The 26041-nt window shown below is 42.9% G+C and overlaps 1 protein-coding gene across 2 annotated transcripts in view; it reads left to right on the forward strand.

The window, feature by feature from the left end:
- Positions 1–26041, forward strand: part of SYT7 (synaptotagmin 7) — a 431166-nt gene that overhangs the window by 372003 nt on the left and 33122 nt on the right. For both annotated transcript variants that reach the window (XM_066583140.1, XM_066583141.1), the window contains 2 exons: positions 11061–11331; positions 20474–20643. In XM_066583140.1, coding sequence (XP_066439237.1) covers positions 11061–11331; positions 20474–20643 — 441 coding nt within the window. The remainder of the gene's footprint in view (positions 1–11060; positions 11332–20473; positions 20644–26041) is intronic.

Genomic DNA, 26041 nt, shown 5'->3' on the forward strand with positions numbered 1-26041 from the left:
TCACCCCTGAGGACATGCTGGGAGTTGTGGTTTTACTGGAGAGCCACAGTTTGGAGAACATTGATATAAACAGTAAAGGCGTTGAGCCATCGGCATCGACATCATACAAATGATACACTAAGTACTGTAGTTATTAACCCCTTAAAGACCAGGGTGTTTCGGTCCTAAAGGACCAGACACTTTTTAGCGATATTACCCTATGCTGGTTTTATGGCTTTTTTTTTTCCGTTTGCCAAAATTATTTTTACTGCATTTTTTTTCATCACGCTTTTTTCACAGAATTTTTTTTTCCCGTTTTCTATTTTATTAGAGGTAATGTGTACAAAAAAGCAAAAGAATATGCTTAAAATAAAGTATGGGAATGGGTTATCATTTTGTTTCTGATGTTTTGGTAATTTGTATAATCTCGGACAACAGGGCGGATACGGCGATGTTTTATGTTGGCGTCAGCAGTGGGTCGTTTTCTATTTTTTAAATATATTTTTCTTTTATTCTGTAACTTTTTTAACATCTATGTCCCCCCATGATGTCATATTAGACCTCTGGATGACATTCACGCTGGTTTTTGTTTTTAATTTCACACTTTTCCATTGTAGCTGGAGCATCCATAGGAGCCCCAGTTACAGGGAAAGCATCCCCCACTATGAAAGTAGTCACTAACAGAGCTGATCTGGGTCTGCTAAGACTCTCCAACTCTGGAGGTCACCGGTGATTACATGATAGCCAGGTCCCATGCAAAAAACAGCACTGCTGCTTCCTGCACTCTCAGTGAGAAAGCCCTAAATCAGGCCCTCTGAAGAAGCCCTGACTTTCTATTATGGTCCACAAAAAAGGACCAAACACGGAGTTAAAAAACACTCATCTGAAACCAGCCTAAAGACTTCTTCACACAGGTGATTGCACAACTATGCTCGCTGCTGCAGAGCGTAGTTGCGCATGAACGAGGTAAAAATCTATTTTTTTATATGTATTTTACTTTTTATTCACGTATATCTCTGCACATTCTAAGCTGAACAGTCCAATGGGCGGTCCTATCAGTGATTGACAGCTACTTTTGCTTAGAATTTGCTGAGATTTTTTTCTAAGTCTTTAATTAAATATTTTTATTGAAATTTTAATAAATAGACCAGATCATGCAATCTAAAATACAACCTAACCTGCCCTGAACCCAACCTATCTCTATCCCAGCCCCCTTCACTTACAAAGAGGAAAGAACTAAAGTACATCACAATATACAAGCCATCATATTTTACACAATGTGTGGATAGGTATATATATTCTCCATTTAGAATATAAAAAAAATTTAAAAAATAACATACCCAGACATATATTAGCTATTTTTACTTCTAGTTTTACCGGAGGAGTGACAATATTCTGTTTCGAACCAACACAGTAGAGACTAGTCCAGAGTTTTCACTCCATGTGGACCAAACATCTTCAAACTTCTTCTAGATTTTCTTATCTTCTTCTATATATCTTCTTCTTATATACTTTTCCATACAAGCCAATTTTGGTGCTAAGTATAATAGTCTAGCCACCACTAATTTTGTACATTCTGAAGAGGGCAAATCTTCCACCTAACCGTGGAAGGTAATGAAGGGACAGTTATCTTCCTATGAGCTTCACTGAGAGAAAGTCTAGGAATTCTTTCTAGTATCTCTCACCATTGCCCATCGTTTAATGGACCAAGATATTTTCCCCATTTCTGCCTCTCCCACCATGTTTATAATTTGGTAATTGGTCACTGACAAAGATCTCTCAGCACTAGGTGAATTACAAAGCTGCGGATACTTATAAAAATTGAGTGTGTGGTAAAACAAACTCTTCCCGAAAAAGCCGAGAAGGGTTTACGGTGACCTTCTACCAATATTTATGATATATGTCTTATGCCCGTAAATTTCCATCTGCGAAATCCTTCCAATTTTGACAACTCAGATAACCATGGTGTGCCCCAAATTGATGTTACCTTTGTACAGCTTTGGACACCAAATATATCTCTTACTTCCCACCATATCTTATGTATCATCTACAGCGTAGGTAGTCTTTTAGAGTCTATCTTAAATTTATTTACCTCTAAAACTTCAAGAAACTCAAGTAGTTCAATGTAGCCTTAGAGGAACCTGAAGGAGATAATTCCCATCCTCGCCAATTTTATAGTTGGGCTGTCATATAATACATTTTTGGATGTGGTACTGCCACACCCCTTCCAGTTTATTCCATTGTACAGTCTCCAATTTAATCCTCGATCTGCCCTTACACCATATCAAATCACGAAACAAACTGTCATAAAAAAATAGCTTGTGATATCCATACAGGGGTGTTGAGTAATGCCTATAACAATTGGGGCATCCAGACCATTTTGATAAGATTAACCCTTTCCAATCCAATTTGTATCCTGGTTTTCCTAGGGGGCTTACTCTTTTTCTGACATTATACAATGGCGCTATATGCTGGCTAAAGCCAGTACTGCATGAAGTGACAGGTTGGATAGGCTCCGACAGCAGAGAGACTGGCAATATACAGTAAGAGAACCCCGACGGACGTCTTCCAACATCGGAGCTGTACAGCCTTAAATCATAATGTCTTCAGAGGTCAGACAGTGGATTGGAAAGGGTTAATTAACACATCCCACCATGAAGATTGAAATTTTACACCAGGCAACTCATTTTTTCTTAAATTTAGGTAAGAGAGGTTCTTTATTTAATCACTCATAGTCTAACAGGGATGTGGACAGGGATTTAATAATATCGGTGTATCTCAATGGGATCTTTTCTTGATCTCGTTCTGTATCCTCTTTATCTAGTGGTAACCGTTCCGACCAATTTATAAATAATATACGGAATATTGCCCAAATCTCTATACATTCTATAGCATTGTGGAGAGAAGATTGTGCATCCGCCAAAAACAGAAGTATATCATCAGCACATGGAGCAATTGTATCCTCCACAACACAACAGAAGCCCCGAATACCTGGATGTGTCCGTATGTATATCAGTAGAGGCTCTATTGCAATCTCGAAAAGCAGGGAAGACAGAGCACCGTGTGCCCTTGCTTACCGTAAGTGTTTCTGTCAGTTGACTATTAATCCGTATCATCGGTCTAGCATATGATAGTTTTACAGTATGTATGAAAGAGTCCCCAAAGCCCATCTTGAACATCACCGCCCATAGAAATTCCCACTCGACAATATCAAAGGCCTCGGCTGCATCCAAAGAACAAGCCACTCTTTGACCAGGGTCATCAACAGGGATCTGCAGAATCAGATACAATCTATGCACATTCATTTCTGTAGGTATAAAGCCACTTTGATCTGGATGATTGATGGTGGTTATCACTTGGGAGAGACATATAGCCAATTATTTTAATGTCTACTGGCAAAAGGGAGATAAGCCTATAGGAGTCTGGTAACAAAGGGGTTTTGCCTGGTTTTAAAAGAACAACAACTATGGCCTATCGCATTGAATCCGAAAAGTATTCAGTTATCAAAGCCTTTTATAGTACCTTTAGAAGCAAATCTCTACGGGAAGGCCATCTAGACTCGGAGCTTTATTAGCAGCTATTGAAGCAACAGCCTCCTGTAGCTCCTCCAATTGTAATGGGGAATCCTGAAAGCTTTTATCCATTTCTGATAAAGCTGGAAGAGAAATAGACTAAAAGTGAAAATATTTGTTCTTTAGACATTTGTTGTTTAGACTTAGGCTGGGATCACACAGGCGGATTTGTATTGCGGATTCCGCGATCACCGTCCGCACATGTAAAACGCGGGCATTGGAAGGCATGCATTATTACTTTTTCGTTCACACTCACAGATATAAGCTGCGGAATAAAAATTGCAGCATTGCATCTGGTCTGCGGGTACCCATGGCATCGCTAAGCAACGGCGTCGGAAATACAAATAAACAAAAAGCAAAACCGTACCACCTGGGAGCCCCTGCGTCATCCGCAGTACAGTCTAGGGAGGTAAGCAGGGTTATTGGCCGGACTCACATCCGGAATCCGCTCCAGGCCTTCTGCATGCGGAATTCGACCCGCTCATGGGAACCCGGCCTTAGGCCGCCTACAAGCGAACAGATTTGCATTGTGAAATCCATAACATGCTATGGAAAATCGCTTCTTTCTGTACACGAGCGGAAATGAATTGCGGATGAAAAATCGCAGCATGTTCTATTTTTGTGGGAATTCTGTGTGGACGGCTTCCATTGAAGTCAATGGAAGCTGTCCGACCCGCGGACCTTCCGCAATTGACATAGTGGAAAGTTTGCAGATTCCGCGTCATCGCCTAGTGACAGCACGGGAAAAGCAGGGATTTAAAAAGAAAAATGGACTGTGCATGTCCAATGGCGAGCCCTCCGGACCATCCGCTGTCCTGAGGAGGTCCTTATGCATGAAACATAGGAAGCCCCCAACTGTGATTTAGCTATGGCCGCTAACAATAGTGGAGCTGAGAGAAAAATCTCTTCTTCTCAGCCATTTCAAGGATATATGATTGTAATTCTTCTCCCGCCTGCAACCAATTTACTCTTTGAGCATCTGTCAGTTGGTTGATAAAAATTACTTTGTTTTTAGTCACCGGTTTACTGAGTTCCTTTCCTATCTGTCTGCTACAATTCTTAACTTTACAGATGTTCTGTATTAACCCCTTCCCACCCCATGACATAAGGGTATGTCATGGGAGCCGGGTACTTCCTGCAAAATAACGTACCCTCACGTCATAGGGATAGCGCGAGATCATAGCAGATCTCACGCTATCCCGCAGCGGGAGCCGGCTGTCACTAGTAGCTGAGATGCAACTAGCGACAGCTGGAGATGCACCCACCCACCGTTAACCCCTTCCCTGCCGCGATATACTTCCCTGCTCGCTTCCTCTCTGACTTTAGCCGGCTCTTGCGATAACATTGCGAGAGCCCAGCTGGTTGCTATGGCAACAGGACACCAGATACCGGCGTCCTTTATAGCCATAGCCTAAGATCGCTATAGTAAGCGATAAGGCATGGCAGAAGAGAATTTCTGCCATGCCTTATCGTAGTAATCTTCAGTCCTGCAGTGTAAGTCCCTCAGAGGGACGCAGATTGTGTAAAAAGAAGAGAAAAATAAAGTTCAAAAAATAAAAATGTAAAAAAAGTTAAAAAATCCTTTTTTTATGCTTTTTCTCATATTAGCATAAAAAAATAAAATAAAAAAACCCCCACATATTTGGCATCGACGCGTCCATAACGACGCGTACAATAAATTGGACATGCTTTTTATCCTGCATGGCAAAACGCGTAAAAAAAAAACGCTAAAAAACTGAGGCAAAATGCTAATTTTTACATTTTGCCTCCCAAAAAACGCAATAAAAGTGATAAAAAAAAGTGTGTACCCCAAAATGGTCTTAATGAAAAAAAAAGCTCTTCTCGCAAACAATAAGCCCTCAGAGAGCTCCATCCATGGAAAAATAAAAAAGTCACAGGACTTTGAATGCAGTGAGTTTAGAAAAAAAATAATAATTTCCAAAAAAAGGGTTTTTATTGTGGAAAAGTGGAAAAACCTAAAAAAAAATATAAGAATTTTGGTATTGTTGTAACCGTACCGTACCGCAGAAAAAAATGTAGTGTCATTTATGCTGCATAATTAACGCTTTAAAAAAAAAAATCTATGGCAGAATTGATGCGTTTTCTCTCCCTCCAATCATAAAAAAAAAATAGAAAGTTTTACAATTTAGTCTATGTACCCCAAAATGGTACCAATAAAAACAACAGCTCGCCACGCAAAAAACAAGCCCTTATACGGCCGCGTTGACGGAAAAATAAAAAAGTTATGGCTGTTGAAAAATGGAGATGAAAAAATACCAAAATAGGCCATGTCCTTAAGGGGTTAACAGACCTCGAATGGAGGCTTTCATAGCATCCCAAAACTGGCGCAACTCTCCAATAAAAGTCCTGAGACAATAGGATAAAATATCCAACTTTTCCTTCATACAGTGAATTAAAAAACAGCAAAAGACACGCATTTCAGGGTGAACCCCTTCATCAGTCATGCTGGGAGAAACATCACTATTGGTCAATCTGTGACACCCGCCCCATCCCATCCGCACCTAGTGTAACTGGAATTTTTGGCTTTATAGCTCTGCATTCCCAAGAGTGATGTTTCTCCGAGTATGACTGATCAAGTGGTTCACCCTGAAACACGTATCTTTTGTTGGCTTTTATTTTACTACATTAAGGAAAAGTTGGATATGTCATCCTATCATCTCACAACTTTTATTGGAGAATTGCACCAAAATGCTAGTTTTGTGTTCCACATATCTAGTCTGTGTTAGAGTGTTCTGCTGGGATCTGTTGTTCTTGGGTTTTTAGCAGCTCAGCTCCACGGGTGGTGGCTGGGTGTGGATTGTTCCAGCCAGCCAATCCCCAAGGTCTGTTGGTTGTTGCTCATGTATACCAGCTCCTCTGCTAGAGGCTGTTGGCCTTTCCCTGTTTGTTCAGTATGTTCTGTGTGAACAATGTAATGTTCCTGTGTGTCTGTGCAGCCTTCAGTGTGATCAGTGTGAACAGTGTCATGTTCCTGCGAGTCTGTGTGTATGGCCGGACATGAGGTGTGAGCGGGCATGTTCAGTGTGTGTTTTGATGTGATCAGTGTCATGTTCCAGCATGTCTGTGCAGATTTCCATAAGTGTGGTGTGAACTGTGTCCTGCTGTGGATCCTTTATCATCTAGGACAAGGTAGGTCCCAACGTTTTGGCACGGGGTCATCCCTGTCAGGATGATCGCCCCGCATGCAGCAGGTTTCCTGGGGTTAGTTGTCTCATTAGAGTATGGACCCATGGAACAATGAGGACCCGTGAAGTGGGCTCGCGGGCTTAAGTATCTTGGCGAAAATACGAATAAATACCTTATACATCCTATAGTTATTCCATCTGGCTATTGTGTGTAGGTATGCAGGTGAGTGTTTTCAGTGCTTGTCAGTTGTTAGTTTATGTATTTCCATGAGTAGGAAGTCCGTTTCCCAGCTCTGCGGTTCCGTCTGAGTTCGTCTGTCAGCAAGTATGAAGTCCGTTTCACGGTTCTGTCTGTGAAAGACGTAACAGCCTCCTCACTTACATTGGTAGATTTATCTGGCTGACAGTACCTCCAGGACCTACTTTCTATAACCCCCTCAAGGCTGTTTCAGTTCTAGTTATATACCTGGAACTCAAACCTCTGACATTCTATGGAGGATACTGCACCCTCTTCTTTTCTCCCCTTCATAGCATCCCAGACCTCTGCAGGACTTGTTGAACCAATATTAATTATAAAATATAACTATATGTCAGGCAACGGCAATATCATGCAATAGTGAAATCTAGAATTAATTAAGATGCCAGATATAAGATCTCGTTCTGACCCCTCTCGAAGAATCTACTATGAGTAGTATTGGTGAATTATCAGACAGCAACCTTGGAAGACATTCTACTTTGTGTACCTTATTCAATAACTGCCCATTCGCGCGAGACATAGTATTATGTGTGCTAGAGTAACATGAAACAGCTCATACTTCAAGGTGTCTGACCCTCCGCATATCTATTAAAGATCGCTCTTCAAGCAAAAGACTAAATGCCGTGAAACGATCACTTGACCGATCTTGATCCGCTTAAGGCCTTACTGGTGGCATCAAATGTTGCGGGTTTTCTGGCTTCAATTCCGCTACAAGGAACCCACAGCATTTCCATCATAACATAACCTCAAATTTGTTTTGTAACTCTAAGGGCAAAAACACATGGGTGTCTGCGCTACTACGCTGCATAGTAGCACATGAACCGGGGTTTGGATTTTTTTTCCGGCCATTCAAACCCAAGTCCTATCTTTTCTCGGACGTACTATTAACTGGCGAGAATACCGCTTATAAAAACGGAACCATTGAAATCAATGGTTTGGTTTCATCTCGCTTTGCGGCCATGATTATCACGCTCGCATAATGGGACTAAATCGCACCCATCTGAAGAAGCCCGAACTATGTCTTTCCTGACCCCGGTACAGAACTACAGTAATGTCATTACATGTCTGTCTGTTTGAATGTATTCATTAAAGGTCACATACAGGCTTGGAAACTTTTCCATCTGATGTGACAATGAAAAAAATAGCTATTGCTTTTCACAGAAGTATTTTATACAAAAGGATTGCCTTTTATGCAAAATTTCTACGTGCACGCAAAAAATATGATTTTGGTAATGTACTAATGGGAAAGATAAAATCTAGACAGATCCAATGTATTCTCACTGCTATCAAGGAAATTTACAATTCAAGTGGTGCTTATGTGAAAACTTGTGTAGGCGCATAACTATCTGTGACATATTGAATTGTGTTAAAGGCGTTAAAGGAGCTGTCCAAGTCAGAAAATGCATTTTTATACACCCTATTAGAACTCGCGAGTTAATAGAGTCCATCAACTATAATGCTTTATTCATAGTATGGGGCTCCCTCCATAGAGAACAGAGGCCTTATAGTCCCCTAAGGCTCCTGGGCTCAGGTGCAACTGCACCCCCTTCAGCCGCTATAGTTACATCCATGGGCCAGGGTGCAACAGCACCCCCTTCAACCCCTATAGTTATGTGCCTGCATCCTCTATTCTGGGCCCTCTACTTTTGGCCAAATTGGAGAGCAGTTACAGAGGCTTACTGTCCTGCAGAATACAGGAAATCCATTCATTTGAATGTGCGCTATGTAATGCTTAATTTCCCCTGTGATGGCGCTATAGGGTAATTGATGGAAATGTACTAACGGGAAAGATAAAATCTTGACAGATCCAATGCACTCTTACTGCTATCAAGGAAATTTACAAGTCAAGTGGTGCTTATGAAAAGCTTGCGTAGGTGTATACTTATCTGTGATATACTGAATTGTGTTAAAGGAGCTGTCCATGTTAGAAAATGCATTTTCATACACCCTATTCGGGAATTCTGGGGGGGCGGTTCCTCTGTTCTAGACCCTCTACTTTTGGCTTCTGGATGGAATGAAGAGCAGTTACAAAGAGCGGCTTATTGTGGAGGACCTTCCTAACCTGCAGTATTGAGGAAAGCCATTAAGTTGAATCTGCATTATGTTTCCTTAATTTCCCCTGTGGTGGCGCTGTAGGAAAATGGAGCACTTACTGTCAGATTTTTCCACTGATTATAGTCGATCACTGGAGGTCCCAACCCATGGACACTTTGTGATCAACTTGGGGACCTTTTTAACCAGTAGGGATTCTCCAAAGCATACAACACCTATAACCTAAGTAAAGTGTCTTTGTGTGTGGCCATGGTAGACAAGGCTCAGTGAAAGACATAAGGCTCAGTGAAAGATGATAGAGGCATGAAAAAGTTAACTTAGTGTAGTTGGGTAAGTAGTATAACCACTCAAATTTATTTAGAGGGGTGACATAGAATTCTGATCTTTATTGATATAAATGCTCTCTGATGGCAGAAACGCTGTGGTGATTGACTATGTAAATGCTGAGGATTGTTAGGAGAAATGGCATAGTAATTGAGGACAATGGCTTTATTGCTGAGGGTTATTGTGCATTGCTAATGTGTTATGTGCAACTGAGTATTGTAATAGTCTCTGTCTTGGCCCCAGTGGATATTGCGTGTGCAGTCTTGATCCCAGTCACAGTCGCCATTTTCAAGGTGTGCATAACTGGGCACCATTCGAGCAGGGCAAATGTGCCTGATGGACAAATGGTAGGGTATGTTTTATCAAGCAAGGTGGTTAGAACATTTCTAACATTTCAGAAGCATTGTGAAACATCCAGGTGGTCTCTGCAAACCTGAAAAGAGACACAATTTTTTCTTGGACAGCAGCAGCTTCCTTTGTGGTGTCCTTCCATTACCACCATTCTTGTTCAACTTTTTCTAACAGTGGGCACATAATGAGAGGTTTTTGCAGTTTTTAGCATCTTCTGTAGGCCTTTTGCTTTAAAGGTAACTTTATACGTATGGGACAACTGTTGGGCGCATAAGTGCCCGAAAGCCATCCCAACAGACTACCACCACATTATGACTCCTGTGCTTGCAGAAGAGCAATAGTCGTTAAAGTGAGTGGAGACAGAGCTTGCCGACCTCCATACACAATACACGGGAGTCACTCAAGCATTGAGCGGCTTCTATTTACATGGGCCGGTAGTTGCCTGGGATTTAGTTCTGCTAAGAACCAAGCGAGTCCAACAGGTAACCAATTTTTCGCTTAGTGCCTTGTTGAGGGCCATGTGTACATGGCACGATTATTGCCTGAATTCACTGTTTCTAACAAGAATTCGGGTAATTATCGCCCCTTGTAAAAGTACCTTTACTCTTGGATTCTTTCTCACCTATTTCATGATTGCCTAGGAGTGTTTTTAACAGGACCCCCCCCCCCGTCCTTGGGAGAGTAGCCACAGTCCTGAATTTTCAGCTTTTCTGGATAATTTGTCTAATTGTGGATTTCTGTACATCCTGAGAAACCCAGATTTCCAATCTCATCTCCGTAACTGTTGGCTTTTGGAGAAGTCATTAACAGAGGGGCTCACTTACTTTTTCTCCCCGCACTGGGGATATTTACTCAATGTGCTCGATAAAAGACATGAACAGTAGGGCTCTTCGTATGTTATTAGTTAGATTGTGTTTGTCTACCATTGTGATAACAATCAGCCTGCATTTACTGCTCCACAGCTGTACATTATGTAATGAATTCCATATATCAGTAGGGCTGCAATAATGTGACAGTGACCTCTGCTGTTGTCATAAGCAACATCAAAATGCCAGTACACAATGAAGAAAATGGAGCATTGTTAATTAAAAGAATGTCAAATTATATAAAGTGACAGGTCATGTTGTATGAAGGCGTAAATGTTTGGAAAACCTACGATTGTAAGGTTAGGTAATAGGAGCATGGGCCCAAGGCACTAGTATGACCTCTGAGTATCCTCATGCCGAAAATAAGATGATCTACAAGCCACATCTTGTTACTGCCATCTGGTGGAGGTAAAGAACATTGTTAGGCTTTCTTCAACCACTCTTCTCTTCTCCATGTATGATGCCAATTTGAGATGCTAGTCTCAAAGTTTACTCTTCTTTCTTTCTCTTACAGTTGTCTCCAGGGTCAGATGAAGAAGATGGTCATGACAGCTCAGGACGAGAGACTCTTGGCCGTATTCAATTCAGTGTGGGATACAACTTCCAAGAGTCTACTCTTACTGTTAAGATTATGAAGGCACAAGAGCTACCAGCCAAGGACTTCAGTGGAACCAGTGATCCATTTGTGAAGATTTACCTACTGCCTGACAAGAAGCACAAGCTGGAGACCAAGGTGAAGAGGAAAAATCTCAACCCACATTGGAACGAGACCTTCCTCTTCGAGGGTGAGATGCACAAGGCGAAAGGGATTAAGGGTTACTTTGCCCTGGCTGTACTTGCCAATTATTGGACCACCAAAGGTCTAATTATGGTTATGGACCAAATAATCTGTACACAGACAGCTGTTTCAGGTGTGTTTGTCCCTCATCAGTGTGCAGTAGGTTTCTGGCTTAGCTAGCGAGAGGCCTGTGATGTGGTTCAGGAACACTATCTTTTCTACTTAGGGAAAGCACCTAGAAGGTGAGTGAGGGAAGAGACTTATAAGGCCATGCATGCTCCTTTGGGTAATATGCAAAGAAGGGAGATGCAACAATACCATATTATGTATTGAAAAACTCTTAAAAATTTCTACATGGGCTGGAATGCAAAAAAAAACTAAACAAAACATAATTGCACCATTTTTGAGGGTTTGTTTTAGGGCTTATTTACACAAGCGTATATCAGCCGGTGTTTTCACAGCCAGCCGATATACACTTCCATCTAAGCAGTCTCCTCCTTCCCTCCACCTCACCGGCTCTCTGCCTCTGTCCTCCACTCCAGTGTTTGCAATAGGAGGCGCGGGGCGGGGTGGAGTTAAGCTCCGCTCTGTCCCGCCCACTCTCATTGCTGGCTAAGGACAAGGGGTAGGAGCTTATCTCCGCCTTCTCCCCCTCTCATTGCAAACCGCTCGGAGGGGAGGAGAGAGCTAGAAAACTAGTAAGGGGAGGGAAGGGGGGAACTGCTTAGATGGAAGTGTATATCAGCCGGCTGTGAAAATGCTGGCCGATATACGCTCGTTTAAACAAGCCCTTAATTGCATACATGGTGCCACAAAAATGATGTTAACGTTATTCTTTGGCTCAGTTTGATTACTGCGATACCAATTTTATATAGTTTTTTTTGTTAGACTACTTTTAAAAAATATAGCTTTTTAAAAGAAAAAAAACTTTTTGTCGCCATCTTCAGACAACTCTAACTTCTTCATTTTTCCGTTGATGGGCCGGTGTGAGGGCCCTTTTTTGTGGGACATCCTGCAGTTTCTATTGTACCGTACATACAGCTTTTTGATCACTTTTTCTAAAAAACGCTTCTTAGAGATGGAGTAACCCAAAAAAAAAAGCACAATTCTGTTACTGTGTATTTTATTTTCTTACAGCATTCCAAATGTGGGGCAAATAATGCGTTATCTTAATAGAGTGGACTTTTTACTGACGCGTTTATATCAAATATGCTTTTTTAAATTATTTTATGTTAAACATGGGAAAAAGGTTTTTTTCTTCAATTGGTATATATTATTTATTTTTAGTAATTATGAAAAAAAAATTATATTTTACTTATTTTTTATTGTCACTATAGGGAAATTGAACATGCTATCATTTTTTATTTATACGGTATTGCAGTGTATTGTTTTTTGACAGGTGTTCTATTAATAGGGATATGTTTATGGTAACCCTAGGGACCCTTGTAACACTTCAGGCTTCCATGACAAATGAACAGCCGCCTGCAGTCTCATTGTGGGCAAATCATAATGGGACAAAACGAAACCATTGATTTCAGTGGTTTTATTTTTTCACTAATGGGATTCTCGCTCGTTAATAGTGAGTGTGAGAAACGATAGGCCTGAGTATCACTGGGCCTCTTCTGGACACCTCTAGGTTAGGTCATGTTGCGGAATTTCAGGTTGTCACGTGACGCCACTGGTCCTTTACTCGCAAGAATGAACCTTGGCGGGAAATAAAGGAAGTCCACACACGATTAACTTTTTAAGTACCTCAGTCCCTGGGAACGGTCGGGGCCTGGCAAAACTTTACTTGAAATTCTTCAGCATACAAATTAATACACACCAATGCAGGCAGGACCATAGATTTGAGGTCATGGAGGAGACACAGGATGACCCTCGGGGAACACTCTCAGAGGGGAGACAGAGGATGATGCCGGTCCTACAGTCCTCATTTCTGTATGATACCATTCCTGGACAGAGAACACTCACTGAATGGGGGAAGGGTCACTCCACAGACACTCACTTATTGAAGGCTTGGATCTCTGCACGGCGGACTCATCACTCTTATTCACTCTGCTCTCTCTCTTAATGGTGTCTGGCATTGGGGACCTCAGGGTACCTCTTTCTTCTCCATCATTCTTCACCACATGAGGGTTGAGGGTACCCCCATGTGGCCGGCACTCCACTCCTCTCTTTACTGTTGAAGATGATGAAAGACTCTCCTTCTCCACACCCAAAATCACTCATATATTATAGTCTCTAGCATACCACGTGACAGGACATAAAAGGATACTTTTGCAGACATATCCAAGCCACATGCAGACATTAATTCCTCATTTACTGCAGCTGTGCAATACACATAATAAGACACTAAACATTTTGCACAGTGTATCCTCACAAAAGACCTGACATGTATGACATTAATGGCGGGGCCAGGAATAGGTGTTTCAGGACACTACAATGGCACGGTCAGTGCCAGAGAGTTATGAAAGCTGCTGCGGTTTCTTCGGGGATGGAGTTTCATCACAGTGGCAATATAGCAGACTATGTGATGTGCCTCTCACGCATGTGTGGTCTCATTTGGCATGGGACGCTGAAGGAGCAACATCACCTTTGGGTCCAGCACCGATGGGTTGGGTGCAGAGGTGTAGCTAAAGGCTCATGGGCCCAAGTGAAATAGTTTATCTTGGGGTCTCCTAACTTCTCTTAACCCCTGGGTGGGGTAATAGCAGCCCATCAGTATCTTTGTTAGAATATTTTAACCATTTATACTACTTTAGTCGGTGGTGTGACTCCGAGTTTGGTTCCTTATTTGATTTGCTTCCATGTTATCCCTAGTCTTACTGTATAGTTACTTTGCTCCCGCTTCCCTTCTGTATTTTCTTAGTTCTGTCAGATCTATGCCGGGTGTTTCCTGGTTTCATCTATTTAGGCTTGTTCTAGAGAAGCCCTGGGTTCCGGTTGCGGTGGCGCCCTTGTAGGAGTAGGGTGCTCCACTTGATAGGCGGGCTCGACTCCTCTTAAGATCAGGAATAGATCCAATGCCATCCCTGCCTAATCAGTAAACTGTAGGAAAATATAGAGATATAGGCAGAAGCAAGTCTACATTGTGCATCCTATTCATGCCCAGCAGGTTGACATCTACTGATGGATCCACAAGATTTTTAATCTCTTAATATGTAAATTCAACCACCATAATTTAGATTTTGCCTCTAAAGGAATAAGAAATCTTAATTAATTTCACATACTGTACACTCCTTAACTCATGTGTCTTCATTGTTGTATTACCCTATAGATTCAAAGCAGAGGAGGGCTACCAGAGCATATGCTCCGTGTTCTCGATGCCAGGGGTGCCACCAAGCCACTTTGCTTTTGGCAGATTATTTAGATGCAGGGCTAGAACAGCAAACTTTGCCCCGGATGAAGGAAAGCCTAGCTATGGCAACCTGTAGAGCACATGGCCCTTTTTTTTCAATTTTAGTTTTCTCCTCCCCACTTTCAAAAAAATCATAGTCTTTTTTTTCTTTCCATTTACATGGACATAGTAGTGTGAGTGCTCGGTTTTTACGAGATATCTTTTAGTTTTTTTTGGTATCCTTTTAGAGTATGTATGACTTTTTGATCGCTTTTTATTACACTTTTTCTTGGAGACGGTGGGACCAAAAAAAGTGCAATTCTGTTATTTTTATACATTGGACTTTTATGGATGGAGGGATACCGAATATGTTTTTTATGTAAACATTTTTTGTTATAAATATGAGGAAAGTTGTTTTTTTTTTAACTTTTATTACCTTTTATTTTTCTTAATAATTGATAAATCTTTTGTCAACTGATTTTTACTTTTTTTTGGTCCCCACAGGGGACTTGAACTTGCAATGCTTTGTTCACTCCAACAGTATGATGGAATACTGTAGTATTACATTATGCTACGATCTGACAATCTGCAATGGCAGCCTTGGGGGCTTTCTGAAGGCCTTCCAGCTGCCATGGCAACCAAACGGCACCATGCGATGCCTCATTTAAAGGGTTAACAGTCATGATCAGCGGGACTGCAGACAGGTGTCAGTTATAAGAAACAGCCAGAACCTGCATTGTATGGATTAGAATTGACCCCCCCCCCCCCATACAAAGCCTGAACCTCCATGACGTAAATGTACGCCCTGTGTCGTTTAGGGGTTAAGTGACAAGAAATAGTGATTACACCCTATCTGATAGACAAGGTTTGTTACCTAATGAACCTAGCATACTGTATATATGTATATATACTCCTAGGGGGACGTTTATAAAGTGAACACGCCAAAACAAGACGTTACCCCTCTACACTACTGCAATATTAGCCTACGCCGTGGTGATTACCGTACAGCCTGCAGTGCGAATATTTTGGCTAAATGCTAAGAATGTTCTGCACATAAATATTTGCGGTTGTCACATTAATATTATCCACCCGAAACACTTAACACCAACTTATTGATTGAATAAATGTTTGCATTATTAGGAATATTTAATATCGTCTACTTTTAGACACACTTGGCACTTGCTGAATATTTTCTTTCTCATTACCATGTGCTGGGAGGAATCCGTGCGGAGCCGTGATCTCGTAGATGGAAGCACAAGTACTATGAATGTATTTCCAAATTTCATGCCAAATGCAACCTGAATCTTGGATTATTGGAGATTTTGTGCCCCTCTTGCACTGCAGTCACTAACTGTAGTCACATCTTAGTTTTACGGATTTATCTATGCCACTTTTTATATACTCTTTTCCATGTACTGTATAGGTAATCCTGACCTGCTTAGTCCTTCATTCAGGAATATACATAGAACCGAGAGTAGCCTTTTTCACATGGGGTCCTTTATTGGTGCCGGTTCATTTATACTCAAAATCATTACCTTGCCACAACACATTCCAAAAGAAGTGGCATTGGCATTACATTTTGGTCTTTCCGTAGTAGCTTCATGGTCTACCTCTATATGTAGTGTATAGAGATGAGCGACCACCAAAATGCTCGGGTGCTCGTTACTCGAGCCGAGCTTTTTGTAATGCTCGAGAGCTCGGTTGGGAGACTTGAGCATTTTTTCAAGGTGCCCCATGCTCGGCATAGGGGATGGTCCTCTCTCTCTCCCTCTCTCTCTCTCTCTGTCTCCCTCTCCCTCTCCCTCTCCTCCTCTCCCTCTCTCCCTCTCCCTCTCTCCGTCTCCCTCTCTCCCTCTCCCTCTCTCCCTTTCCCTCTCCCTCTCTCCCTTTCCCTCTCCCTCTCTCCCTCTCTCCCTCTCCCTCTCTCTCTCTCCCTTTCCCTCTCCCTCTCTCCCTCTCTCCCTCTCCCTCTTTCTCTCTCTCTCTCTCTCTCTCTCCCGAAATTTACCCTAGCACCTTGTGGTGCTCGCTCGAGTGGCGAGTACTTTCGAGTATACTAATGCTTGATCGAGCATCAAGCTCGGACGACCATGCTCGCTCATCTCTAGTAGTGTACCCAAGCTCAGTGGTGTATGTTTACCATTGGGGGTCTATGGAAAGCTGTGCAACAACTCTTAGGCTATATTCAGATGGTCGAGTGTAAGTAGTATCTGAGATTCTTGGGCACAACTCGCATCAGGCAGATACCCACAGGCATTGGATATTGCATGTCCGATCCTGGTCCATGTATCACACATTGTCATGGCGCCAATATTAGGATTATCCCTAGTCTCACTGCATAGTTTCTTTGCGCCCGTTTCCCTTCTGTATTTTCCTAGGTCTGTCCAATCTGTCCCAGGTGTCCCTTGCTCCTTCTATTTAGGGTTGTTCTGGAGAAGCCCTGGGCTCTTGTTGCGGCGTCGCCCTCGTAGGAGTAGGGTGCTCCGCTGGATAAGCAGGTTTGACTACTTTTAAGATTAGGGACAGATCCAATACCTTCCCCTCCTGTTGTCCTGACATGTATCCCACCTCCCTGTCCTCAATCGTCATACTGGGTTTATTTGTGGTCCGTCTCTTCTCCAGTACATCTGGTCTGTGTATACATCGTTTGGTCTGTCATAGCATATCTTGCCATCTCTTGCATTGACAGCTCCAACGTGATAGACATGCTGTGATTGTTTTTCACGTGGACCAACTGTCTATAAGAAACACTCATTTGTAAAACCTAATTGGCTATAATTGGCTTGAGTGCTGTAGATGAAATACAAGGACAGCGCTCGAACGGGAAAATTGGCCATCAGAATGGACTCTTAGGCCTCGTGTCCACGGGCGGATGGGATTCCGCATGCGGATTTGTGTGAGATCGTGGATGTAATGGTTTTTCCGCACGGATGTATGCGAATGCACTGCGGTTAACAAATCAAATTCGCATGCTTAAATTCAGTTGTGATGCCAATGCTTTCCTATGGGCACTTTAAGTTGCAAATCAAATACACCAGTGGACATGAGGCCTTAGGGACCCTTCACACAGGTGGAATATTTCTGCAAGATCCACCCATTGTTTTCAATGGGACTTTACAAGACATCGTATGGCTCTCACAATGTGCATGCGAATGTGTTGTGATGATTCTCATTGAAATCACACTTACAACCCCTTGCAACCCCCTAAAATACGTACTTGAGGGTCACAAGTGATGCAAGGCATTTTTTAATGAAAAACACCTCGCATCCGCAGGTAAAACACACCATATTGCCCTCGCCCATGTAAAATGCATTAAAGGGGTTGCAACAGAATTTAAAGCTATCTCCTATCCACAGGTGGTAGTCTCACCTGTGTCCTGTTCTTCCTTACCTGCAGGGGTCGCTGCACCCCACGCAGTGACATCAGCATGAAGGCCGAGCATGCACGTTTAGCTCTCAATGCATTTCAATAGGGCTGATGGAAGTACCTGAACAGGTGCCGCTCGGATATCTCTGCACTCCCATTGAAAGTGAAGGGAGTGCAGGTGTGCTTGCATCACCAGCACTCCATTCAGTCTCCTCCTCACTGCAGAGGTGTAGTAACCCTGCAATGAGGAGGATGGGGGACACAGGACCCCCTATTCTTGAAATAGGCAGTGGTTTCATTGGTGACGTGTTTCGGGGGCTCCAGTACGTCATTCTTCTTTTCTTTAGTGCGGCAAGCCGTATCATCTACCATACTCTACTCAGTCATGTCTGAGGAAGGGGTTGTGTCCCGAAACGCGTCACACTGGTTGCTCATTTATTTACTAATAAAGAAGAATCGGGTAATTTCCCTTGCTTTAATAAGTTTTCTATTCTAATGTTACGCCTGGGGGCCATTGTTTTTTGTTTTTTTTCCGGTGATTTCTCCCATGTGTATAAACACATAGGATATAATGAGTCATTTTCTCGTGCGCGTTCCATCCATATCGCAATTGGACAGAACTTGAGTGAAGAAGTCACCCGTGTAAATACGGCCTTAATCTCGCTTTTAATTAGTACTATTCCTCATACCGTAGAAGAAAGGGAACAAAGATAAACATGATATAGGAGATTATAATGTAATTTTTCACTTTGTGCTCTTTTTCTGCTCAAAGGATGGAATTTGGTTTTTCTATAGCAAAAAAAAAAAAAAAATCCCCTGACATTTTAAAAATGCTTTTAAGCAGCGTTACCTCCGAGCCGTCACGGAGAACTCATCTGTATAGACATTAGGCTCCGTATAACTGCTGGAATTGTATTTGTTATTTATCCCTCATGCTGCGTGTGACATTTTTATAAATATGTTCCAATTTCAGTGTCTCGGAATTGTTTTTAGACATGACCCCTTTTGTTACCATCATGAGCTCGATGTACAGTCAGAGTTTCAGCTGTCATTTTACTTTATAAGGCCACAGGCTCACAGCGGAGTCGGCACTACAAATCACAATGACTCTCGGCGGACCCTATTGACTTCCATTGTGGTTTCCGTCATCTTGACGGCTCGAATAGAAATGCATGCCGTGCTATTCTTGCCGGCAAATTTTATGAAGCTTCCAATGGATCCTTTAATGCAGATGTAAACACAGCCTTTCAGGGATATTCTACCAGCGGAGAACAGCGGTATAATATGGCATCTGAAGGAGAATGGTACCGTTATTTTTTTGTATGTCTGTACACACATGTACACATGCGTATGACACAAAAGCTCTAACCCCAAACTACGGAGCTATGCAGTGCTCCATGTGCCGGTATATTATCCTCCATCAGGTGCGATATATGTGAAACTACTACACTGTATAACTAATTTGTCTAGGGTAGAAAGGATGGGTCTGTAGAGGATGTCAGCCAATGGTGCATTGGACTTGTGGATTTGTAGGGGACCCCAAAGAAAAGCCATACAAGGTTACAGTAAAGGCCACATGCACTTCTGTAGCTGTCATATTAGGGCTCCATAAAAATGGATTATAGCTATCTGCATGAGCCTTTACATTGTATGTACAACTGGAAGCATTCAGTAAAGATTACAAATAGTATTGAGCAACCATGTTTCTGGTCGAACTTTGCTAAAAGTTTGGCTGGACACAAACCTAAAGCTCAGGTGGTTTGTCTCGGCTAAACCCACTAAAACTATGCCTTCTTTTTCATCAATCTCATTCTTCTTCATCATTCTTCCTCTTCTTCATTCCTCTACTTCTTCACCATTCTTCTTCTTCTTTTCATTCTTTTTCTCCTCCTCTCCTCCTTTTTCTCCGCATTTTTCTTCTTCCTCTCTCCTCATCTCCCTTCATCTCTTTATTTTTCTTCTCTACTGTCTCCCCTTCTCCTTTTCTCTTCATTCTTCTTCTTTTCCTCTCTTCATCCTTCTTCTCTTCAGTATTCTTCTCTACCTTCTCTCCTCCATTTTCTCTTCATCTCCTCCTTCCTCTTCTTCATTAATTTTGCCTCAGCTCAAAAATACATAAATACACTCCTAGGTGACCTAAGAGTGTTATACTGGACTTTTATGGCGCTTAGACATAAAATTAGTTTTAGGGATACTGGCAAAGTGTTGGTTTGGTTCAAACTAATTCAGACCAAACCAAACTTTTTGCCCAAATTCAGCGAACCAGCCAAATCAAACTTTTGAAAAGTTCGCTCATCACCAATTACAAGCTACCTGTAGGCCTTTTGTCAAAGTTCCTGTAATCAGAATTCAATATATTGTACCTCTATTTCTAGGGTAACTCTTTCTTTGAGGCTGAGAGTTTCAGTTTGTAAAAAGTAATTCTGGACTTTTTGTGTTTTGCAGGATTCCCATACGACAAAGTTGTACAGAGAGTCTTATATCTCCAGGTTTTGGACTACGATCGATTCAGCCGGAATGACCCCATAGGAGAAGTATCAATTCCACTTAACAAGATAGACTTAACGCAGATGCAGACTTTCTGGAAAGAGTTAAAACCGTGCAGCGATGGCAGTGTAAGGATCACCATTAACGTATTGTTTATATGAGGGATATTAGAAGGTGGGCTCCACTCATTGGGATAACCCTGCTGCAAGCCAAAGGTGAAAGATGAGCGTCCCACATCAATGTCAGCTTAAGAGAACTAGAGGCATTTATTAAAGGAGTTGAGCCAAAATTAACTTTTAGCACCTATTCATAGGATAGGTGATTAAAGTCTGATCATTGGGGGTTCCACCGCTGAGACCTCCAACCAATCCTGAGAATAGAGGTCCAATTTCCATTGTCCTCACTGCACCTCCTGCACTGAGGACGAGATTGAATGGAGCAATGACAGTTCCATTCAATTTGCCAGAGATACAAGCACTCAGCTATTTCCATCAGCCCAATTGAAATGAATAGAGCATTGCCGCACACGTGTAGCCATCACTCAGTTAATCTGATGTTGTTGCGGGTGGGAGAAGCAACCTGGCAAGAAGAGGGGGACATGGGTCCCCTTTTTCTCAGGATCGGTGGGGGTTTCACCACCACGGTCAGATTTTTATCACCTATCTTATGTTAATTCTGGTACAACACCTTAAAAAAACAATGCATACTCATGTTGTGAATGATATTGCTAGGTATCTCCATTGTGGTTCCCCCACCAACAGCAGCTACTCATAAAGGCTCATTTACCTGCAAAGACAATCTTTCAAATGATTGAAAGATTGACAGTTTTAGTGATCATTTTGCATAAAGTGCTAATGGACACTAATGTCCATTAGCAGTTTATCAGCTTCATTTGTGTGTAAATGAGCCTCCAGCAGCTGTTTGCAGAGCTCAGTAGGTGGTCTGAGCTCTGCACATAGCTCCTTTGTTCTAGCATGGGCTGTCCGCTAAATACAATACAATCTCTGGCAGCCCGTGGAGAACACAGCGTGCGGTCTGTGTTATCTACTCTCCGGCTGAACGATGGATTTTAAGCTCACCTTAAAATCATCGTTCAGCTGAAGAGTAAACGATGGTAGCATTCACATGCAACAATTATCGCTCATATGCCATTGTTTGAACGAATTTTGAGCGATAATCGTTGCATGTAAATGGGCCTTAAGACCCTCACTGATTAGCTGGTCACTGATATCCAAATAGCATTGCCTAAGGCCAACATCGCCAACCTATCACTTGTAGTCATCTATTGCACTGGCCTATCAGTAGAGGACCATTTAAACCCAACGATTCTCGTTCAAAATTCGCTCAAAGCCGTCGTTTGAGCTATAACCGTTGCATCTAAATGCATGGACATCATGCAGTTTTCGTGTGCGAGTTGTTCCTTGCGCAATTCTAGTTTTCTTATCAGCGGTGCAGGCTGTTATCACAGTCGGCAGCACTGATAAGATTCTCACAGCTCGTGTCCCACTGGTAGTTTGAGCGACTTTTGACCGATCATCTGTCAGTGTAAATGGGGTCTAAGGGTATATGGTGGCCTGGAAACAATGGTTAGCTAATAGAGATGAGCGAGTATACTCGCTAAGGCACATTACTCGAGCGAGTAGTGCCTTAGCCGAGTATCACCCCGCTTGTCTCTAAAGATTCGGGGGCCGGCGGGAGGCGGGGAGCGTCGGGGGAGAGCGGGGAGGAACGGAGGGGAGATCTCTCTCTCCCTCTCTCCCCCCCTGCTCCCCGCCGCAACTCACCTGTCACCCGCGCCGGCCCCCGGAATCTTTAGAGACGAGCGGGGAGATACTCGGCTAAGGCACTACTCGCTCGAGTAATGTGCCTTAGCGAGTATACTCGCTCATCTCTATTAACTAACCCTATGATGTGTTCTTTTTCCTGTGCAATTACGCAGTGTTTCACACATTTCCTAGCGTATTGCATGTGCATTTGTGCATTCCCATTATCTTCTATGGTAACTTTTGGTATGCAAATGCTCAGGAAAATACAACATTCTGCATTTTGACCAAAAAGAGCAATGTGAACTAACCCATTGAAATCAATGCATTCTATTCACTGTGTATCGCACATGGAAATACATTGGTGTAAAGCCGGCCTAAAACATAAATCAAAAAGTTATCTGAACTCACAAAGACTAATGGTTATCTATATACACAGGGGTGTAACTACAGTGGCTGTGGCTATACTTGGGCCCTGGAACCTTAGGAGGCACATAACTCTTTCTCTTCCCCATATTAGGGGACCTGTACATTAAAGATGGGGGCGCGTCCGGGCACAGATTTTGTATTGGAGCCTAGCAGCTTCAATCACACCTCTGTGTATACACATATATACTAGCTTATACTCCGTATATTCCGTTTTACTAGGAAACTATAATCAGTTCTGCCGGTGAAAGGTTGGTTGGTTGGCTGTCGCAGATGGCAGCATTTGCACTTGTTAATATTCGGAATGCAAAGCATAAGTATCATTCAGTGGCAACTGTGCAAATGGCTGATTCATTCAGTAAGTCACATTTGACGAATATGTGCATAATTATACACATGGCGTGTTAATATTCTCACCTGACTGTGACTGATAAAATAAGAGAAGAGAAACGAAATGTAAGTAGGAATAAAAATAGATGATAAACATACTGCTGAATTGGTGTAACCCTTAGAGAAATAGTTGTAATCCCTGAAGGGAAAGTATAGCATACCGGACACCGATCAGCCATAATGGTAAAACCACCGGCCTAATATCGTGTAGGTCCTCATTGTACCACTAAAACAACTCTGACCCATCAAGGCATGGAGTCCACAAGACTTGTGAAGGCGTCCTGTTGTATCCGGCACTGAGACATCAGCAGCAGATCCTTTAACCCTTTGCAATCCAATTTTGTATTCAGGTTTTCCTAGGGGGCTTTCTCTTTCTGCCATTATACAATGGCGCCATCTGCTGGCTAGAGCCAGTACTAAGGTATGGGACATGCTGTAGAGCCCCCGACAACAGAGCGGCCAGTAATATACAGTAAGAGTACCCTGCCGGACGTCTTCTGACATTGGACCTGTACATCCTTCAATCAGAATGTCTTTAGACGTCAGACAGTGGATTTGAAAGGGTTAAGTCCTACAGGTTGTGAGATAGGGTCTCCAGCATGTCCTACAGATACTCGACTGGACGGAAACTTTGGAGGCCAAGTTATCACCTAACTCCTTGCTATGTTCCGTAATGCCTTGACGCCCAGGCCGTATATATAAGATATAGTGCAGGCTGGGAAGCTGAGCCTGCTCCATTCACAACCAGTGTCAACTGCGTTCGATAGCTGCGGTCGGCATTCATGCCGGGTGGTTGTTGGGTCTTTTAATGCCACAGTCAATTCTAACACAGACAATTAATTGCTCTAATCAGCATTCGAAGGTCCTGAACACCCCCTTCCTCCCCACAATGAGATCACAAGGTGCCGTCTCGGGGTAATGGCAGACTGAGACCTTCTAAAGGTCCTAAGGTTGCCATGTATTTCTGCCTTTTAAGAGTTGCCTGTGGCCTGTTTTAATAGAATACCTGCAGAAATATCATGTACTGCATTTCTGATGTATTGCAGTATACGGTATAAGCAATCGAATGACCACAAGTTCAAGTCCCCCATGAGAACTTAAAATAAGTTAAAAAAAAAGTTTTTATTATTTATAAAGGATATATAAAGTAAAACAAAACTTCCCGTATTTAGCCTAATGAGTTCCAGAGGTGTTCTTTTATTCATGCAATCATATGGCACATCTGTGCGTGCATTGCGCGCCTCCCATAGACCTTTATAAGGACCCTTGCTGTGCAAATGTGCACAAAAATAGAGCAGGTACAATCTTTTTGCATGCATGGGAAATGCGCGCGCAAAGTCGGGGAAATGAGAACTTAATGTGTATTGCGCACATAAAAGGAGCCCTTAGGGCAGCTTCAGACCACCGGATTTGCGCGCTTTTCTTTATTTCAATAGGTTCATTCTAATAACTCTTTTTTTGTGCGTGCATTACGCATGTGCAAAACAATGCAGCATGATCTATTTTTGTGCGCATTTGCTCACCAAAGGTCCATATAACATTATATGGGAGGTACGCAAATGCGCATTCAATACCCGTGCAGTTGCACAATACGCTACACAATTCCACAGGAAAAAGAACACATCTTGAACTCATTAGCCTTTTAAATCACAGCGGGGGAGTGTCCTGTGCCCGTCAACTGGCCCTGCGAAAATTACAGTAATATACACAAAAACGCATGCAAAAGTGTATCGTTAACAGTGCAAATGTATTGCGCCTATGCAAGCGGTTTTGCGCATACGCTCGTGTGAAGAAGCTCTTAGGCCTTAGTCAGACGGGCGATTTTTCGCGCGATTTGCGGATCGCATGACGGATGCGCATCCGCAAATCGCGTGACCGGTGCGCGCAAGTCGCCCGCAAATCGCCCGAAAATCTGCTCCTAGCCGCGTTTCATTAGAAACGGGCCGGAGCTGTCCAGCGCATTGCATTCAATGGAGACGGCAATACAGCCGTCTCCATTGAAAGCAATGCGCTGCCGGCGAGCCCGGGATGAATTGTCGGTAAGGGCTTAAATATATAAGCCCTTCCCTGCAATCGATCCTAAAATGTGTTAAAATAAAAAAAAATTGTATACTCACCTTCTGCCGGCAGCCGGAGCTCCGCGTGGCCGTCCTGCAGTGGGTGTGAAGGGGGTGTGAGTCAGACCTGCCCCCTGATTGGCTCAGCGCTGAGCCAATCAGAGGCATGCCTCACTCACACCCATTCATGAATTCATGAATGGATGTGAGTCAGACCTGCCCCTGATTGGCTCAGCGCTGAGAGGCAGCAGTCACTCACCCATTCATGAATTCATGAATGGGTGTGTGAGTGTTTTCAGTCTCTGATTGGTCAGGGCTGTGACCAATCAGAGGCAGATCATTCAGCAGGCGGGGATTTTAAAGCCCCGCCGGCTGAATAGTGCCAAGAAGCAGTTCAGGAGAATGGCAGCGGCCGCGGCTGGACTCCGGCTGCAGCGGAAAGGTGAGTATACATTTTTTTTTTATTTTAACACATTTTAGGATGAATTGCAGGGAAGGGTTTATATATTTAAGCCCTTCCCGACAATTCACCCCGCGCACGCCGGCAGCCCATTGCTTTCAATGGAGCGGCTGTATTGCCGCTCCATTGAATTCAATGGGCAAACATCGTTCTTCTCTGCCACAGCTGTTACAGCTGTGGCAGAGAAGAATGATTTGTCTTCTATATGTTCTCAATGGGGTCGGCGCTGCTGCCGCCGGCCCCATTGAGCGCATATAGAGAAGAGAACAGGAATCGCAGATCGCAGATAGGTGCGATCTGCGATTTTTTGTTCTATAATTTATCGGACGAGCGCATAAAAAGCGCTCATGTGTCCGATACCATTGCAAAGCAATGGTTTTATAAAATCGCCGGACGCATGCGCATGCGCAAATCGCGGCTAAAAACGCCC

The sequence above is a fragment of the Eleutherodactylus coqui genome, chromosome 11 (genome assembly GCF_035609145.1).
Source record: "Eleutherodactylus coqui strain aEleCoq1 chromosome 11, aEleCoq1.hap1, whole genome shotgun sequence".
Classification (NCBI taxonomy): Eukaryota; Metazoa; Chordata; class Amphibia; order Anura; family Eleutherodactylidae; genus Eleutherodactylus; species Eleutherodactylus coqui.